Here is a 21,361-nt window from a genome sequence, read left to right as displayed (position 1 = left end):
GACCTCTGACATTTCTTAGTAATTAAGCTAGTACTGCCTCGCTGGAAGGAGGAAGGTGCTCTGATTTGAAAATGTAGACAAAGCATATAGTAGGGTTCTCCAACTGGCAGCCCGCAGGCCAAGTGATTTTTATTTGGCCCCCAAGTTTTCTGAGCAAAACACAACGTATTATTATTAATTGTTGGAAATATACGGGTTGGCTGACCACGTCACGAAAATCATGTGCACGCATCGATGTGACCGGAAAGTGTGCGTTATGATTCTGAACAGTCCGATGGCTAGCAACAAATAAAAGAAGATTCCATGTGGGGAAGCGTAGGTGGCTCATTTCTGCTCGTTGTATCTTGTTATTGATGTCTTGTTTTGACTGCTGTCATGTCTATGTTAATATGAAAAACATTCGCTAGCTAGCTAACCAACATCGTTAACTATGTTTTTGAGAGACAACAAGTGCTCATTGTGCAAATGTATTTGTTTTCAATAAACATGTGGAGGCAAAATGTGGTTGTCAACAGTCTAAGCTAACCCAGTCTGTTTTGCACACATCGGTTTTGTTGCTCTACAACCAACCCGTCTATAAAAGACTGTAAAAAGACCCGCAAATCAGCTCCAAATGTAAACAAGGTTTGAAATTAGGCTTTGACGGTATCCAGATTTTCATATCGTCATACTGTCCTTTTCTCATCCTGGGATTTATGGTATTATCATCATAGCACACGGGGGGTGCAAGAAAAGCCCATATCGGGCCTCTATCACCAGAATGCTAACAAAATTAGAACAAAGTACTAGCAAAATCAGACGCTATTAGCTAAATGCTAAAAAAAACCAGATACTTTATTTACGGAAGTATTCAGACTGTTTGTTATGAGACTGGAAATTGAACTCAGGTGCATCCTGTTTCCATTGATCATCCTTGAGATATTTCTACAACTTGATTGGAGTCCACCTGTGGTTAATTCAATTGAGTGGACATGATTTGGAAAGGCACACACCTGTCTATATAAAGTCCCACAGTTGACAGTGCAAAAACCAAGCCCTGATGTCGAAGGAGTTGTCCGTAGAGCTCCAAGACAGGATTGTGTAAAGGCACAGAACTGGGGAAAGTTACCAAAAAATATCTGCAGCACTGAAGGTCTCCAAGAACACAGTGGCTTCCCTCATTCTTAAATGGAAGAAGTTTGGAGACACAAAGACTCTTCCTAGAGCTGGTCGCCTGGCCAAATTGAACAATCGGGAGATGAGGGCCTTGGTCCTTTTTATGGTAGAGTGGCCAGACAGAACCCCCTCCTCAGTAAAAGGCCCGATTGGAGGCACCGAAACAAGATTCTCTGGTCTGATGAAACCAAGATTGAACTCTTTGGCCTGAATGCCAAGCGTCTGGAGGAAACCTGGCACCATCCCTACGGTGAAGCATGGTAGTGGCAGCATCATGCTGTGGGGATGTTTTTCAACGGCAGGGACTGGCAGACAAGTCAAGATCAAGGGAAAGATGAACGGTGCAATGTACAGAGAGATCCTTGATGAAAACCTGTTACAGAGCACTCAGGACCTCAGACTGGGGTGAAGGTTCACCTTCCAATAGAACAACGACCCTAAGCACACAGCCAAAACAACACAGGAGTGGCTTTGGGACAAGTCTCTGAATGTCCTCGAGTGGCCCAGCCAGAGCCCGGGCTTGAACCCAATCAAACATTTCTGGAGAGACCTGAAAATAGCTGTGCAGCGTTGCTCCCTATACAACCTTACACATCTTGAGAGGATCTGCAGATAAGAAACTCCCCAAATACATGTGTGCCAAGCTTGTAGTGTCATACCCAAGAAGACTCAAGGATGTAATCGCTGCCAAAAGTGCTTCAACAAAGTACTGAGTCAAGGGTCTGAATACTTATGTAAACGTGATATTTCATAAATGTTTTCTTATCTGTTTTTGCTTTGTCATTATGGTGTATTTTGTGAAGGTTGACTATTTAATCCATTTTATTATAAGGCTGTAATGTAACAAAATCTGGAAAAAGTGAAGGGGTCTGAATACTTTCCGAATGCACTGTAGGTTGGGAAGAGATTTTTCGATGTACCAATTCCATGGCACATGGTTTATGAACTGATACACAAAACAACGCTAGATTCAAAACTTTGAGTTTTTCAATTTTAAATCATTATACAAATTATTGCAACCAGTAGAATGTTATATACAGTTGAAGTCGGAAGTTTACATACACTTAGGTTGAAGTCATTAAAACTTGATTTTCAACCACTCCACAAATGTCTTGTTAACTTCTTAGTGATCCCTTCCCGCTCGAATCCCGGTAATGGGATTGATTTGACAACATCCAGTGAAATTGCAGCGCGCCAAATTCAAAAACAGAAATACTCGTAATAAAAACTCTCAAAACATCCATGTGTAATACATCAAAATAAAGCTTAACTTCTTGTTAATCCAGCCGCAGTGTCAGATTTCAAAAAGGCTTTACGGCGAAAGCAGACCGTGCGATTATCTGAGGACAGCGCCCCGCATACCAACACATGAAAATCCTATTTCAACCAGGCAGGTGCTACACAAAAGTCAGAAATGACGCTATAATTCATGCCTTGCCTTTGAAGATCATCTTCTGTTGGCACTCCAAAATGTCCCATAAACATCACAAATGGTCCTTTTGTTCGATAAAGTCCTTCTTTATATCCCCAAAATGTTTATTTGGATCGTTTGATTCAGAAAATACACCGGTTCCAACTCGCCCAACATGACTACAAAGTATCTAATAAATGACCTGTAACCTTGGTCCAAACATTTCAAACAACTTTCCTAATCCAACCTTAGATATCCTAAAACGTAAATAATTGATCAAATTTAAGACTGGATAAACTGTGTTCAATACCGGACGAAAACAAACGTTGCCATCTAGTGGAAGCCATAGGAACTGCAAGCAGGTTCCTAATAAAAAGGGCTTACCATAGAAAACTAATGGAAAACAGATTGACTTAAAAAATCAGTTTGGTTATACTCACAGACACTATTCAAACAGTTTTAGAAAGTTCAGAGTGTTTTCTATCCAAATCTACTAATAATATGCATATCCTAGCTTTGGGCCTGAGTAGCAGGCAGTTTACTTTGGGCACGCTTTTCATCCGGACGTGAAAATACTGCCCCCTATCCCTAAGAACTTTTAACAAACTATAGTTTTGGCAAGTCGGTTAGGACATATACTTTGTGCATAATCTGTTGTTTAACAATTGTGCAACTTATAATTCACTGTATCACATTTCCAGTGGGTCAGAAGTTTACATGCACTAAGTTGACTGTGACTTTAAACAGCTTGGAAAATTCAGGATAGTGATGTCATAGGCTAACTGACATCATTGAGTACATTGGAGTTGTACCTGTGGAAGTATTTCAAGGACTACCTTCAAACTCAGTGCCTCTTTTTTTGACATCATGGGAAAATCTAAATAAATCAGCCAAGACATCAGAAACAAAATTGTAGACCTCCACAAGTCTGGTTCATCCTTGTCAGCAATTTCCAAACGCCTGATGGTGCCATGTTCATCTGTACAAACAATAGTACGCAAGTTTAAACACCACCGGACCACGCAGCTGTCATACCACTCAGATCTAGGATCTGTCTCCTAGAGATGAACTTACTTTGGTGGGAAAAGTGCAAATCAATCCCAGAACAACAGCAAAGGACCTTGTGAAGATGCTGGTGGAAACCGGAACAAAAGTATCTATATCCACAGTACAACGAGTCCTATATCGACATAACCTGAAAGGCCTCTTAGCAAGGAAGAAGCCACTGCTCAAAAACCGTCATAAAAAAGACAGACTACAGTTTGCAACTGCACATGGGGTCAAAGATCTTACTTTTTGGAGAAATGTCCTCTGGTCTGATGAAACAAAAATTGAACTGTTTGGCCATACTGTCCTTCGTTATGTTTGGAGGAAAAGGGGGAGGCTTGCAAGCCGAAGAACACCATCCCAACAGTGATGCATGGGGGTGTCAGCATCATGTTGGGGGGGTGCTTTGCTGCAGGAGGGACTGGTGCACTTCACAAAATAGATGGCATCATGAGGGAGAGAAATGATGTGGATATATTGAAGGGTCTTCCAAATGGACAATGAACCCAAGCATACTTCCAAGGTTGTGGCAAAATGGCTTAAGGACAACAAAGTCAAGGTATTGGAGTGGCCATCACAAAGCCCTCACCTCAATCCCATAGAACATTTGTGGGCAGAACTGAAAAAGCGTGACGCGAGCAAGGAGGCCTACATACCTGACTCAGTTACACCCAACTTATTGTGAGAAGCTTGTGGAAGGCTACCCAAAACGTTTGACCCAAGTTCAACAATTTGAAGGCAATGCTACCAAATACTAATTGAGTGTATGTAAACTTCTGATCCACTGGGAATGTGATGAAAGAAATAAAAGCTGAAATGAATTATTCTTTCTACTATTATTCTGACATTTCACATTCTTAAAATAAAGTGGTGAACCTAACTGACCTAAAACAGGGAATTTTTACTGGGATTGAATGTCAGGAATTGTGAAAAACTGAGTTTAAATGTATTTGGCTAAAGTGTATGTAAACTTCCGACTTCAACTGTATATGGGGACACAACCATCCCTGCTCTGCATATTTTGCTGTGAATAGAGAATTATTAGATAATTTATTTTGGTACTGGCCATATTTAGCTGGTTTTTGGTCGAAGGTTCAGGAATAGCTGAAGAATTGCAACATTTACCTGAATCTGTCTCTGCAAATAGCACTGCTGGGTGATTAAAAAAATTAATAGTCAATCGATCAATGATGTAATAATACTCTTAGGGAAATGTATCTTTAATTTACAATCTGTAAAAACTATGAGAATATATATAAAGGTTCAGAATGTTTGTGAAACATCACAACACAGTTGAAAAATAGATGGTCTCAGAGATGAGTTCCCACATATGCTGAGCACTTGTTGGCTGCTTTTCCTTCACTCTGCGGTCCAACTCATCCCAAACCATCTCAATTGGGTTGAGGTCAGGTGACTGGAGGCCAGGTCATCTGATGCAGTGCTCCATCACTCTCCTTCTCGGTCAAATAGCCCTTATACAAAATCAAGGAAAACCCTTGAATGAGTAGGTGTGTCCAAACTTTTGACTGGTACTGTACAAAAAATATATATGGGAGATTGAAAATTACGAAGACAATTACATTGATGGAAGCCACAATCTATCTGCAATATTAAAGCTGATCTACCCCTAAATACATTTAGTTAATAAAATGTTTTATTGATATCAAATATGATATCTGTTAGGGTTTCTTGTGGTCAATTTGTAGTTAAAAAAATATTATTAGTAACTATGTTTCGCCCCCCTGATCATCTTATGAAAGAAAAAAATTGCCCCAGGCTGAATCTAGTTGATCTCTGGCATGTAGCATTTAAACAGTAGTGATGAAGACAATGATGATGATGACTGTCTGTTTATGACACTGGCTGAGTACTATAATACCGTGTGTGTGTGTGATTTGTTATGTAGAATGACCTGACCTCAGCCTGGAGCACCAACCATCATATGGCCAACATCTTTGACTTCACATTGGACGAGTTACAAAGCCTCAAAAGGTAAATGGTTTGGATACTAAGGGCCAGTTTCCCTGACAGATTAAGATTCAGCTTGGATTAAGTAGCATGTTCAATGGAGTTTATCAATTTAAAGTTATTTTAAATCTAGGACTGTGTCTTGAAAACCAGCTCTAAGTGTAATTTTGAACACTTTTGTCTAGATGCTCATTTCTAATGAACTCTACTACTGCAAACATTTGACATTGACTTCGATTGAATGCAATCATTTTCAAGGCCCTAGCTATCTACTTAATTTACATGAATTTCCCTTTGAAAGACAACCTCTGGCAGTGTTGTGTTGTCACCCCTCTGATGATTTTCATCAATGTGTCGAACGAAGAGATTTAATTATGCTTTCCTGTAAAGGTTATCTCCCGAACAGTGCATAATAATAAAAGAAAGGCAAACACTTTGGGGACTGTTGAGAATCAACCAAGCTTTCTTAGAGGAAAATCAAGAGATGGGGAATAGCTGGTGCAACGCCAAAAAGTGGACTAACACTGTCGGAATGTGAGGAGTGGAATAGGCTTGGTCATAACTCTATAGCACCTGAACTGAGCTGGAGGATGAGAACAGCTAAAATAGTCTGTGGGAGCTTTGAAGCATTACATGAACTTTCTTCCATTAGCTAGATATAGTACTTTCTCACACATACACACGCCTTTAGCATGCAGGCTCTTTTATTATATGGGCGCAGAACAGTGACTTGCAAATTCAAGTCGCAGGCATGAGGGACCATGGTAATAATGTACATTTTCCTTTGAGGTTAGGATTAGAAACGACAAAATAGGACTATTCTATCTGGTCCAGGGACCACAAAATCCTCTGATTAGCACTTATTTCCAGCGTCTGAACGGAGCTGACGCTGTTTACTCCTCAGCACTAGCTCGGGACGGACCTTCAGTCTTGACTTGGACTCCACAGACGCTGCCAGCACCTCTGGGTCCGCCACCACCAGTGTCTCCTACGACTTCAGGTACAGTACGAGAGTCACCAAGACTTTTATTGTTAGAAAAGGCAACTCTCTCACGCCCGGTTACCTCTGCAAATTGTTCATTGTGTTGGCATTAGGAGGAGGTCCTGTCTTCTTTATTTTGCTCCACTGTGTGGAATGTGTTGCAAACCGATCGATAAGACTGGAACCGCTGCAGCCCGGGCTGTCAGATGAGATTTTGTCTCCCACGCTTTCTAAGCTCTTGGACATTGTCCTATGTGAGGAGTTGAGGAGAGCCAAAACATGTTTGACAGCACACAAAAATAAGTATGATGTGAGGTCCTGGATTATTTAATGTGGTTGGCTCCTCTACATCTTCCAATATTAGCTTGAATATTTGCTTAAACTTGGTTGGAACCTAGCAATGGAAGTGACTATACATTCACTCTATCCACATTCACAACCCCCCGATGACAGAATTATTTGAACACTGTGAAACACCACCCCTCCCGATATCTGCGAACACCCCTGGGCTCCCTAACTGACTGGCTTAATTTGGCGACACTCTCAGTGCTGGCTCCTCGCACGAGGGAGGGGCTCTGAAGTCTGACATACAGAGTGTATTGACACTCTATGCTAGGTTTCAAAAAATATATATTAATAGTCATTTGTCTTTGCCTTTACTGTGTTTTGTTTCATGACTGAAAATCCTACTGTTTGGCATCCCGGTGGAGCTGCTGACATCTCCTGTGGCTCTATTTCCAGCTGGCACTAAGGAGGCACATGTTAGTTTGCAATTTCGTCATGTATAAACTGGCATTTTACGGCCCTAATGCAAGGTTTGGTAATTTACCTGTCTATCGTCATCTCGCTTGCCCTGAGGTGGGAGGGGTGGCAATATTTAATTTCATGCAGAGCTAATGGGAAGTTCAGACCCACAAAAAGCAGGTCTTAATGGTAACGCAGTTTATAATGGCATGGAGTTTGAGAGCAGAAACACAGCCATGCATGACACACAGTGCCTATGGAAGGAGAAATGTGCCTTTTATGCCAATTCATCTGGTTTAGAAACATAATTTCATTTAATTTGATTCAAAACCAAGCATAGCCTACCCTCCCCTTAATCAAGGCTGGTTTAGCAGCATCAGAAAGGTGCGCATTTGTATTCGGGCTTATAGCCAAAAGAAGCCTATGGTTCAACAGCAATGCGTTTTGCCTTCTTTATCCTGGTCTTGCAAAGTAGCATTTCCATAAAAGTAGCCATCCCCATTTCCAAAGAGCGCCTCATGTTTTTACGAAAGACTCCCTTATCCAAACTTATTGAAGGATTCAGTCCTATAATGCAGTATCAACAGTAGGCCAAGGCTGTATTTTGCTTATTGACAACATGCTTCACATACAATACAATTTACGGAGCCTAGTATTTTGTTATTTTTGGAGAAGTGCAATACGTAAAGATATGTAGGCTAGGCTCGTTGAAGCCAATTACAACTCCAAACATACTGTTGCTATTACTCATTACCGTAGCCTATGCTATTTAATAAACGGTAGTATCAATCCACAATGGACCTGGACGAGAATTGAAGTTGATGACAATAACCTACAGAACTTGAGACAAACGCAGGCAGTATTAAGCCTATGGACCGCGTTGATTGGCCAGTGAGGGGCCAAGCCCTCGTCACAACTACTGTTTATTCATCAAAATCCAGGCCTTTCGGGCCACCGCCAGCTATTGCATTCATAATTACGGCTGTGAAAATAGCTAACATATTTCTGAAACACCCCCAGGACCTACAGTTGAAGTCAGAAGTTTACATACACTTAGGTTGGAGCCACACATTTCTTGTTAACAAACTATAGTTTAACCTAAGTCGGTTAGGACATCTACTTTGTGCATGACACAATTTAATTTTTCCAACAATTGTTTACAGACAGATTGTTTCACAATTCCAGACGTTTACATACACTAAGTTGACTGTGCCTTTAAACAGCTTGGAAAATTCCAGAAAATGATGGCATGGCTTTAGAAGCTTCTGATAGGCTAATTGACTAATAGGCTAATCATTTGAGTAAATTGTAGGTGTACCTGTGGATGTATTTCAAGGCCTACCCTCAAACTCAGTGTTTTTTGCTTGACATCATGGAAAAATCAAAAGAAATCAGCCAAGCACTCAGAAAATAAATTGTAGACCTCCACAAGTCTGATTCATCCTTGGGAGAAATTTCCAAACGCCTGAGATACCACGTTCATCTGTACAAACAATAGTACGCAAGTATAAACACCATGGGACCACGCAGCCATCATACCGCTCAGGAAGGAGTCTCCTAGAGGTGAACGTACTTTGGTGGGAAAAGTGCAAATCAATCCCAGAACAACAGCAAAGGACTTTGTGAAAATGCTGGAGGAAACAGGTACAAAACTATCTATATCCACAGTAAAACGAGTCCCAAATCGACATAAGCCGCTCAGCAAGGAAGAAGCCACTGCTCCAAACCCGCCATTAAAAACAAGCCAGGCTACGGTTTGCAACTCCACATGGGGACAAAGATCGTACTTTTTGGAGAAATGTCCTCTGGTCTGATGAAACAAAAATAGAACTGTTTGGCCATAATGACCATCGTTATGTTTGGAGGAAAAAGGGGGAGGCTTGCAAGCCGAAAAACACCATCCCAACCGTGAAGCACGGGGGTGGCAGCATCATGTTGTGGGGGTGCTTTGCTGCAGGAGTGTGGTGCACTTCACATCATGAGGCAGGAAAATGATGTAGATATATTGAAGCGACATCTCAAGACATACGTCAGGAAGTTAAAGCTTGGTCGCAAATGGGTCTTCCAAATAGACAATGACCCCAAGCATACTTCTAAATTTGTGGCAAAATGGCTTAAGGACAACAAAGTCAAGGTATTGGAGTGGCCATCACAAATCCCTGACCTCAATCCCATAGAAAATGTGTGGGCAGAACTGAAAAAGCGTGTGCGAGCAAGGAGGCCTACAAACCTGACTCAGTTACACCAGCTCTGTCAGGAGGAATGGGCCAAAATTCACCCAACTTATTGTGGGAAGCTTGTGGAAGGCTAACTGAAACGTTTGACCCAAGTTCAAGATTAAATGTCAGGAATAGTGAAATACTGAATTTAAATGTATTTGGCTAAGGTGTATGTAGACTTCAACTGTATAACGCTATTTCCAGTGCTTGGATTTATCATTGCTTTAGGTTTGTTCAAATAGAGCCCTGAGAGAGAGGACTGATTGTGATGATGATGTTTACACTGATGTTACTCTGCCCTGTCCGTTTCCCCTCTGGTACTCTGTCTACACATACATACATACATGCATGCATGTTTGATATGTTCAGAGTGTAAAGAATTGGGGAAACTACCAGATACGGGGTGCCACACAGGACATTTTCAAAGGGATTTATTGCTTTTTAAAGGTAGTCGCTCTTTAAGTGTGGCATTGAGGAGGGAATGTAAAAGCAGCACAGTTATTGGGCATGAAAATGAGACAGAGAAAAATCATGTAGCGGACCACAGCTACCCCTGGAGGCTGATCCAAGTCATGTTAATAATCGCAGTCTTCTTTTGGATTGGGTTGGTGGATTGCATCCAACTTAAAGGTGCATACACCACCACCTATTGTACCAAAGTGTGAGGCCAGTCACGGCCTACCTACATTACATTCTCTTCATTATTCCTGTTCCTAAAAGGAAAATCTTGTACCACCAACTAGCCCTAGACCTATATACCACTATTTAATAAACATTTAAATCACCACCCCATTAACTCTTCTGCAGTAAAATCTTGCACACCCAGGTACTTCTCTGCAGCTGCCAGTTTCCCACGACCCCATTCCCACTACTTTGACCTTATCTGCTCCTGCACCATGCCAAAGGCCTGGGATGACGGGACGTCGCTCTTCAACACACCCTGTAACTCTTTTGAAGTCAAATCTCATATCCCTAAATACTTCTCTGCAGCTGTCACCACAACATTTATTCTCTGTGATTTACGTTCCATTTCTGCAGTACATTTGATAACCATTGCTAAGAAGCCAACCTTGCTGAAGCAAAACTCACTTGTTGGCCTATCCCTCTGTGCTGGCACAAATCTACTACCCACTGGGATCTAGGGCTGGGCGGTATACCATATTTTACTATATACCAGTATTGATTCACGGACCGGTTTAGGTTTTTACTTTACCTTCTATAACAGTATTTGAATGTTTGGTTTGTTAAATGTGATACGCTGTGTGTAACATCCATTTTTATAGTTTACTATGCTAACTATGTTTACTATGCTAATAGCAAGGCAAGAAACATATCTTGACCCATGTTGTGTAGCGCAATCGCAGTAGGTGTCCAATGTCCAGTTGTACAAAAGTGTTTGTTGACTCCACAAAGGTATGACTGGTGGCACAGCAAAGCACAAAAAGCAGTAAATTCAGGAAACAGTCGTTACTTTTGTTTCAATAGGTTGCTGATATCAGGGTCATTACTTTCATTAGGCATCAAATGGAATAAAACAGACTGAAAGAGGGAGGGACTAACTGGACTTGTCCAATAAGACAAGGTTTCCCAAACTCGGTCCTGGGCAGGGTTAAGTTTAGTGCCAGGTAAGGGTTAGTAGCTAGCTAGTTGAAATGTTACTGATAGTCTGTAGAGCAGGGTTTCCCAACTCTCCTCAGGCCCACACCGATGTTTCAGAGTTTTCGTTTTTAACCCTAAACTGGCACTCCTGATTTCAATTAGTCAACTAATCATCAATTGAATCAGGTGTGCCAGTGTAGGGTTAAAACAAAAATGCGAAACGTCTGGGGGGACCGAGGAGAGGGTTGGGCAAACCCTGCTGTAGAGCATCTACAGATGGATTATCCAAATGTTTTTTGCTGCATGCCCTAATGAACCCGTTATTCTAACTTGTTGCAGGAAGAATGTTGGCAGTCGTAAGAGGAAGCTGCCCACCTCTAACTATACGGTGCTGGCCACTAAGAAGGAGGTGGTGGAGAGCGAGCTGAGCCCCATGGAGCTGAGCCTACCAGGAGAGGAGGCTGCCTCCGCGATGCTGGACAACGCGATCGACAGCCACACCTTTGACAGCATCAGCGAGGACGACTCCTCCCTCTCCCACCTCAAGTCGTCCATCACCAACTACTTTGGGGCGGCGGGGCGGCTCACCTGCGGAGAGAAGTACCAGGTGCTGGCCCGCCGGGTCACTCCAGAGGGGAAGGTGCAGTATCTGGTTGAATGGGAGGGCACCACTCCCTACTGACCTAGCTGGCCAGACTGGCTGGCTGCTGCAGTTAGGAGGTGTCGCAGAGGGAGGGGGAGTAATAGGCAAGATCGGCATAGCAAGGCCTACCAGGTTGTACTCGTTTATTTTTTTCATGTTACTTTCTCTTGCTCTACAGTGCTATCTTTATTTCAGTATATAATATTATTTTGGGTATATTGAACCAATTTGGTAGCGTCCTCTTGAGCATCTTGAATAGTAACAAAGCCTGAAAAACTGTGTTCCGGATGCTAGTTTGAGTAGGTTTGTGATGGTAAAGATAGCGAAAGAGTTGGCTCAGAGTTCCAAGAAAGAACAATACCACTGATTCTAAAGGATGGGAGCAAAACTGTCGGAAGAGCACTACTAAAATACGGGCTCTGTGTCCCTAAATTCAACAATATTCTACTCTATTAATAGTTTTTCACAGTATTTAAAAAAAAAACTTTCTGTTTAGAATTATTTCACAATAACAGCAATATGCCATATCTAAGCCACATTTATAGTGCCTTCAGAAAGTATTCATGCCCCTTGACTTATTCCACATTTTGTTCTGTTACAGCCTGAATTCAAAATGGATTAAATGTATTGTTTCCACCCATCTATACACAATACCCCATCTACACACACTACCCCATTTTGCAAATTCACAGCCCTGAGTCAATACTTTGTAGAAGCACCTTTTTGGCAGTGATTACAGCTGTGAGTCTTTCTGGTTAGGTCTAAGAGCTTTCCACACCTGAATTGTGCAACATTTGCCCATTTTATTATTTTCCAAATTCAAGCTCTGTAAAATTGGTTGTTGGATCATTACTAGACAACCATTTTCAGGTCTTGCCATAGATTTAAATCAAAACTATATCTTGGCCGGTCAGGAACATTCGCTGTCTTGGTAAGCAACTCCAGTGGGCCTCCCGAGAGGTGCAGTGGTCTAAGGCACTGGATCGCAGTGCTAGCTATGCCACTAGCGATTCTCGGTTCGAGTCTAGGCTCTGTCGGAGCCAGCCCTGTCCGGGAGACCCATGGGGCGACGCACAATTGGCCCAGCGTCGTCCGGGTTAGGGGAGGGTTTGGCAGGGATGTCCTTGTCCTCGCGCACTAGCGACTCCTATGGCGTAAAAAAAAGCTAATCCAGTGTATATTTGGCCTTGTGTTTTAGGTTATTGTCCTGCTGAAAGGTAGATTTGTCTCATGGTGTCTGGTGGAAAACGGACTCAATCAGGTTTTCCTCTAGGATTTTGCCGATGTTTTAGCTAGATTCTGTTTCTTAGCCCCCCCAGTCCTTAACAAAAACATTGATTGGAGAAGATTTGGAAAGGCATGCAAGTGTCTATATAGGGTCCTACAGTTGACAGTGCATGTCAGTGAAAAAACCAAGCCATCAGGTCGAAAGGAATTGTCCATAGAGCTCATAGACAGGATTGTGTCAAGGCACAGATTTCGGGAAGGGTACACAAAACATTTCTGCAGCATTGAAGGTCTCTAAGAAAACAGTGGCCTCCATCATTCTTAAATGGAAAAAGTTTGGAACCACCAAGACTCATCCTAGAGCTGCCCGCTCATCCAAGCTGAGCAATCAGGGGAGAAGGGCCTTGGTCAGGAAGGTGACCAAGGACCCGGTTGTCACTCCGACAGAGCTCCAGAGCTCCTCTGTCGAGATAGGAGAACCTTCCAGAAGGACAACAATCTCTGCAGCACTCCACCAATCAGGCCTTTATGGCAGAGTGGTCAGACGGAAGCCACTCCTCAGTAAAAGGCAAATGACAGCCCGCTTGGAGTTTTCCAAAAGGCACCTAAAGATTTTCAGACCATGAGAAACAAGATTTTCTGGTCTGATGAAACCAAGATCGAACTCTTTGGCCTAAATGCCAAGCATCACGTCTGGAGGAAACCTGGCACCAGCCCTACGTTGAAGCATTGTGGTGTCAGCATAATGCTGTGGGGATGCTTTGGGACAAGTCTCTGAATGTCCTTGAGTGGACTTGAACCTGATTAAACATCTCTGGAGAGACCTGAAAATAGCTGTGCAGCAAAGCTCACCATCCAACCTGACCGTGCTTGAGAGGATCTGCAGATAAGAATGGGAGAAACTCTCCAAATACAGGTGTGCCAAGTTTGTAGCGTCACACCAAGAAGACTCGAGGCTGTAATTGCTGCTAAACTTGCTTCAACAAAGTACTGAGTAAAAGGTCTGAATTCTATGATATTCTTGTTTTTAATTTTTAATAAATATGCAAAACAAAAAAATGTTTTAATTTGTTTTTGCTTTGTTGTTATGGGCTATTGTGTGTAGATTGTGGAAAATGTCATCCATTTTAGAATAAGGCTGTAATATAAAAAAAATGTGGAAAGCATCAAGGGGTCTGAATGCACTGTATAATTTCATATTTTTTGGAGTGGTGGCAACGATTTAGCAGCGGCAGCTCGCCTCTGCTAAATTAATATAGGGGGAAACACTGGCAAACACTGCAAGCACCTCTTATATAGTGTATAGTCCTGGTTTTCCTTTGGCTCTGTTTATGCTGACATAGGTAGTTTGGCTAAGTAGATGCAAAACTTGTATTTTCCCGGAAATGCAATGCAGATGATGGAGAGCTTAACATAGTACTTTTAGACACTGTAAGATCTTTTTTGACATTTTCAATTTAGAAAGTTACAATGAGAATATTATGGATTTCAAGGGGTAGTCTTGGTTTATTTTCTTACAATATCCAAAGATTTCTTTACATATTCCTCCCATCCATAGTTATTTCTGTGTTGCCTCAAGACATATATATATGCTGTTGATTTATTTTTCACTAAAGGTGAAACCTGGGTCGTGTTCCTTAAGGCGCTCAGTGGGAAAAAACAAATATTTGTGTTTAGGGCTTCATATGACAAGTCCAGGTCGTCTCTCCCTGTTTCATTTTTGTTTCCTTCTTTTTCTGCCTAAATGAACATGATACAGAAAATAAATATTCGATTTCAATAAGTCAGTACATTCTAAAAGATAAATGATGCTTTCCTATGAACATTTCTACGTGCATAACCCCCTTTTGCTTCATTGCACTATTGACATCTTAAACTATGCAAGTATTGTTTTTTTTCAATTCCTTTGAACTAAATAACCAAATATTATTGATGAATATGGAAATTTGTGATCAGAAGTCACATGCTATATGCGTTTATATTATTAATAAGAAAAGTTTGAATCTAATTGTAACATTTTTCCCGAATGGCATTTTGCAACCATTTATGCTCTTATGTCTTTAAATTACAGTATGACTGTATTCATTCTAAAACAAATTGTTTACATGAGTAGATTCATATCTATCCTATGGAGTCTCCATTTAATATCATTTTTTGGATGATTCTTGAAGTGACATGTCAATGGTAAACTTTGTTCATTGTTTTACATTAATAGGCCTTTTTACCATGTAACATGCCCAGAGCTGTGTAGATAGAGAACATACTGTATACATTTCTCCTATTTGCTATGCTTGTTAGAAATGATATCTCTCAGTGAGTATTGTGCATCCTTTATTTGTAAAATCTTTATTTGGTATTTTGAATTGTAATTAAAAGCATTTTGAGATGTGTGTATTTGCTCCTTGGATAGATGCCATATCAGTTAACTCCATGGTAACGGCAAAGTGCCCAAGAAACCCGATTCACACAGGAATAGAAATGTAAAATGGTGCATGATCTAAAAACAATACCCACATATGTTCACAAAAGGCTTTAGCATTACTAAAAGCCAAGCCTGGTGGTTTTCCAGAGCAGCATGTGTGAAGTGTTACAGGAGAAGACTCCATGTCTTTTCCTCTAATAATTGTTCAACCTCTTATCTTTGCTCTCTAAACGTTGAACATCACTGGCACTAGAGGGCAGCAAAATAGCACGATACAGACTGATCAGATCTGTTGTGATTGAAAGTCATAATGATGATGTTTGAAGACATCTTCAGCAAGGCTAAATACACCTATGTCCCATAAGTTTCCAAAGTCATTTATAAAAATAAAAAAAAAATGTGCAACCGACCGAGACTTTATCCCACCCAAGTCCATGCCAGGCAGTTAATTCTTCAATATAATTAAGGCGTTTTACGCTCCAGTCAGTGTGTCAGCGAGAGTTTGGCTTGAGTCTGAAATGCGGAGTTCGTGGCGAAGAAGTTGTGGAAGTCGTGCATAATTATGGTCCTGAAATGTGAAAAAATGCTTAACGTAAAAGTACCTCAAACAATAATAGCCGAGGGAGACGCCACTGTATTTGTTATCCCCGTGAAAAGTGCGCTCTACGAAATAATGAGAATTTGGTGACCCCATCTTTCACGGTGTCAATTCCAAGGCTGGATGAGTGTTTGCGGTAAGTAACGTTAGCCGTTAATAAACACAGCAAATGTTTTAAATTAAACCTCAAACTCAAGCACCGATGAAAAGGGGATGTATCTCAAATCAATGGGCTGCTGTGTATTTGCTAAAAGCTTGTAGCTACGTTAGAACTGTTGACGTTCATGTTAAATGTCATTCGATTCATGCGAAAGGCCAGTCAGCTAACATTACCTATCAAAATAACTAAGTTACGCATGAGTCAAGACGGGTGAGAACACTCAGCACCTAGAGAGACATTGTATTAATGTCTCTTTCCTTTTACTTGTTTCCAAGTTGTGCAACCAAAATATAGATATTAAGCTGCAGGATAAAAGCTTTGTCCTGTAAAAACAGTAGTTGACCGAATATAGACGAGTGATGCAACCATTGAAAATGTAAAAAAAAAAAAATCAACTGGAGGAGCACTAAATTGAACTCGTCATCGACAACACTCAAACGTATGTCTTCAATCTGATATGGGTACACACTAACTGACAATACTGGTGTAACCTATCATACGGTTAACGTCAAATTAGTAAAAAAAAATCCATCTTCAAGCAGTAGACAACTTCAATTTGTAGACAGAGGATGTCACAAGCAAGGGACATTTGACCCCGGTAGTAACCTTATTCTCCATAAAAATGGGGATTACTGAAAATACAGCATTGCCCTGTAATGACATGGTCTATGCTGCCTGCCTACAGTGCCTAGAATAGGCAATAATCCCCTACCCTCAATTTAATTTTAGTATGAAAACAGTCAAACTCAGTAGCTAAATTACTGTGCCTGATGGATTTGAGTCACCTAACCATTCTGTACCACAGCATTGATGAGCCCAATGCCCTACTGCGAAAGGTGGAGGATTATTGAAGGATCCCCTTGAGTCTTGATTAGAGGTCGACCGATTAAACGGAATGGCCTATTAATTAGGGCCGATTTCAAGTTTCATAACAATTGGGTAATCGGCATTTTTGGAAACCGATTATGGCCGGTTACATTGCCCTCCATGAGGAGACTGCGTGGCAGGCTGACTACCTGTTATGCAAGTGCAGCAAGGAGCCAAGGTAAGCTGCTAGCTAGCATTACATTTATCTTATAGAAAACAATCAATCTTAACATAATCACTAGTTAACTACACATGGTTGATGATATTACTAGTTTATCTAGCTTGTGCTGCGTTATATATAATCAATGCAGTGCCTGTTAATTAATCATTGAACCACAGCCTACTTTGCCAAACGGGTGATTTAAGAAGCGCATTCGTGAAAAAAGCACTCATGTGTACCAATGTGTACCTAACCATAAACATCAATGCCTTTCTTAAAATCAATACACAAGTATATATTTAGAAACCTGTATATTTAGTTCAGATTGCCTGCTAACATTAATTTCTTTTAACTAGGGAAATTGTGTCACTTCTCTTGCGTTCTGTGCAACAGAGTCAGGGTATATGCAGCAGTTTGGGCCGCCTGGCTCCTTGCGAACTGTGTGAAGACCATTTCTTCCTAACAAAGACTGTAATTAATTTGCCAGAATTGTACATAATTATGACATAACATTGAAGATTGTGCAATGTAACAGCAATATTTAGACTTAGGGATGCCACCCGTTAGATAAAATACGGAACGGTTCCGTATTTCACAAAAAAAAATAGGTTTTCGAAATGATTGTTTCCGGATTTGACCATATTAATGACCTAAGGCTCGTATTTCTGTGTGTTATTATATTATAATTAAGTCTATGATTTGATAGAGCAGTCTGACTGAGCGGTGGTAGACAGCAGCAGGCTCGTAAGCATTCATTCACTTTCCTGCATTTGCCAGCAGCTCTTCGCTGTGCTTCAAGCATTGAGCTGTTTATGACTTCAGGCCTATCAACTCTTGAGATTAGGCTGGCAATACTAAAGTACCTATTAGAACATTCAATAGTCAAAGGTATATAAAATACAAATGGAAAAGAGAGCAATAGTCCTATAATAACTACAACCTAAAACTTCTTACCTGGGAATATTGAAGACTCATATTAAAATGAACCACCAGCTTTCATATCTTCTGAGCAAGGATGTTAAATGTTAGCTTTTTTACATGGCACATATTGCACCTGTTTTCTTGCATTATTTAAACGAAATTGAACATGTTTCATTATTTATTTGAGACTAAATTGATTTTATTGATGTATTATATTAAGTTAAAATAAGTGTTCAGTATTGTTGTAATTGTCATTATTACACACATATATATATTTTTATATATAATTTATTTATGTAAATCCTCAGTTTAATCGGTATCTGCTTTTTTGGTCCTCTTTTTGAAAAATCATAATCGGTCGACCTCTTGTCTTGATGCTGTCTGTGTCATATGGGTAAGTAAATTAATTTATTGTTTGCCCCTTTATCAGAGCTCACATGGATCACATCTCCACTGTACCATCCGGGATGCTGACATTTAAGTTTTATGTGCACACATTTTTCATCCATTCCAATAAAGGGACTTGCTTATATGTACAGATAGACTACTGTTAGTAATAATATCTTAGTTTGTACACGTTTTGCAGATATTAAGAGCTCATCATGGATATCCTGCGGCCAGCCTTTCACTGAGCCTGCCATATTGAAGCCCAGGTTCGGCACAGTTACCGACTATCAGCTACTTCTATTGGACAAATGAGGTATTTAACCCCTGTCCAAATAATGAATAATATATGGTGTGAGTATTGAAGAGATGGAAAATCATTTAGGCCTATATTTGTACCTTTTTAAGGAGAGTGGAATTCCACCCTCCTGGAATGAATTGTCCCATTGTTCAGTAGCAACTGTAGCCTAAATTTCCCTCATTCCCTTCTGTCCTGTTTGCTCCTCAGATCCACCCGCTGCTGTTGCAGGAGCGCCGGGCAGTTTGGCTACTACGTCACACCCCCACTGTGCCCACAGACAGCCACACCCCCGGAGACTACACAGCCACAGATGACAGTGAGTACAACCCCACCAACTCCTCCCCTACCAGACTTGTAAACATCACTCCACTATACTATGGGATGAAACACTTCCCTGACAAACAACAGAGTACAGTGGTAGTAAAATATACAGTGGCTTGCGAAAATATTCACCCCCCCTTGGTGTTTTTCCTATTTTGTTGCCTTATAACCTGGAATTAAAATATATTTTTTGGGGGGTTTGTATCATTTGATTTACACAACATGCCTACCACTTTGAAGATTCAAAATAAGTTTTATTGTGAAACAAACAAGAAGTAAGACAAAAAAAACAGAACTTGAGTCAATACTTTGTAGAGCCAACTTTTACAGCAATTACTGCTGCAAGTCTCTTGGGGTATGTCTCTGTAAGCTTGGCATATCTAGCTACTGGGATTTTTGCCCATTCTTCAAGGCAATACTGCTCCATTTCCTTCAAGTTGGATGAGTTCTGCTGGAGTACAGCAATCTTTAAGTCACACCACAGATTCTCAAGTGGATTGAGGTCTGGGCTTTGACTAGGCCATTCCAAGACATTTAAATGTTTCCATTTAAACCACTTGAGTGTTGCTTTAGCACTATGCTGAGGGTCATTGTCATGCTGGAAGGTAAATCTCTGCAAGACTGAAACAGGTTTCCCTCAAGAATTTGCCTGTATTTAGCACCATCCATCATTCCTTCAATTCGGACCAGTTTCCTAGTCCCTGCAGATGGGAAAAACATCCCCACAGCATGATGCTGCCACCACCATGCATCACTGTGGGGATGGTGTTCTCGGCGTGATGAGAGGTGTTGGGTTTGCGCCAGACATAGTGTTTTCCTTGATGTTTTCCTTGATGGCCAAAAAGCTCAATTTTAGTCTCATCTGACCAGAGTACCTTCTTCCATATGTTTGGGAAGTCTCGCACATGCCTTTTGGCGAACACCAAATGTGTTTGCTTATTTTCTTCTTTAAGCAATGGCTTTTTTTCTGGCACCTCTTCCGTAAAGCCCAGCTCTGTGGAGTGTACGGCTTAAAGTGGTCCTATGGACAGATACTCCAATCTCCTTTGTGGAGCTTTGCAGCTCCTTCAGGATTATCTTTGCCTCTCTGATTAATGCCCTCCTTGCCTGGTCCGTGAGTTTTGGTGGGCGGCCCTCTCTTGGCAGGTTTGTTGTGGTGCCATATTCTTTACATTTTTTAATAATGGATTTAATGGTTCTCCGTGGGATGTTCAAACCCAACCCTGATCTGTACTTCTGAAAAACTTTGTCCCTGACCTATTTGGAGAGCTCCTTGGTCTTCATGGTGTCACTTGCTTGGTGGTGCCCCTTGCTTAGTGGTGCTGCAGACTATTGGACCTTTCAGAACAGGTGTATATATACTGAGAGAATGTGACAGATCATGTGACACTTAGATTGCACACAGGTGGACTTTATTTAACTAATTATGTGACTTCTGAAGGTAATTGGTTGCTCCAGATCTTATTTAGGGGCTTCATAGCAAAGGTGGTGAATACATATGCATGCACCTCTTTTCCGAAAAAAAATCTTTTTTTCACTTCACCAAATTGGACGATTTTGTGTATGTCCATTACATGAAATCCAAATTAAAATCCATTTAAATTACAGGTTGTAATGCAACAAATTAGAAAAAAACGCCAAGGAGGATGAATACTTTTGCAAGGCAATGTATAGTCTTGTCTATTCACTCCATCTTTGACAAAGAAAATACAAAGTATTCATCTGCAGCAATTGGAAGCATAGCAAACTAGGCTACTCGTTGTAAATATTGGAATTATTAATTTAATATCACACCAGAAAACATTTTGTGCAGGCTTTAACTTGCCTTAGGACTGGAGTAGGCTAACACATTTTCTTCTGCATTTGAGTCATAGTGCTGATAATGAATTTAGCCAAGATTTAGGTTAATGGAAAATGAAACTTTGATTGGAAAAAGTTGCTTGTGGTTATGAAATTAAGGCTGTTTGTCAGAATGGGGATAATTAAAAATAAAAAAAAAATAAGAAAGAAAGAGATAAAACATCAACAAAAAAGTGTGGAAAAACAGTGGAAAAGAGTGCTCTGACCCGACCCGTATGCCGGTGGAAAATGGCAGATGTTTAAAGCCTTTATTACAGATTAAAGATTTAAAAACAGCCAAATTTGTGAAATTGTTCATCCATCATGTTGTGGTCGACTGAGGCTTGGTGCTCACGGAATCAGTAGGCTATTAAACAACTGAGCAAGAGGACA

At 40.8% G+C, this 21,361-nt stretch overlaps 1 protein-coding gene across 4 annotated transcripts in view; it reads left to right on the top strand.

Moving 5' to 3' along the window:
- Nucleotides 1–12,434, top strand: part of LOC112263361 (PHD finger protein 19) — a 30,331-nt gene extending 17,897 nt beyond the window's left edge. For all 4 annotated transcript variants that reach the window (XM_024439510.2, XM_024439508.2, XM_024439511.2 and 1 more), the window contains 3 exons: nt 5,520–5,605; nt 6,486–6,581; nt 11,465–12,434. In XM_024439510.2, the coding sequence (XP_024295278.1) occupies nt 5,520–5,605; nt 6,486–6,581; nt 11,465–11,807 (525 nt within the window). In that variant the 3' untranslated portion in view covers nt 11,808–12,434. The remainder of the gene's footprint in view (nt 1–5,519; nt 5,606–6,485; nt 6,582–11,464) is intronic.
- Nucleotides 12,435–21,361: the final 8,927 nt, after the last annotated feature.

This window comes from Oncorhynchus tshawytscha, linkage group LG12 (assembly GCF_018296145.1).
Source record: "Oncorhynchus tshawytscha isolate Ot180627B linkage group LG12, Otsh_v2.0, whole genome shotgun sequence".
Lineage (NCBI taxonomy): Eukaryota > Metazoa > Chordata > Actinopteri > Salmoniformes > Salmonidae > Oncorhynchus > Oncorhynchus tshawytscha.
Note: the sequence above shows the minus strand (reverse complement) of the source record. Positions and strands in the feature narration are given on the sequence as shown.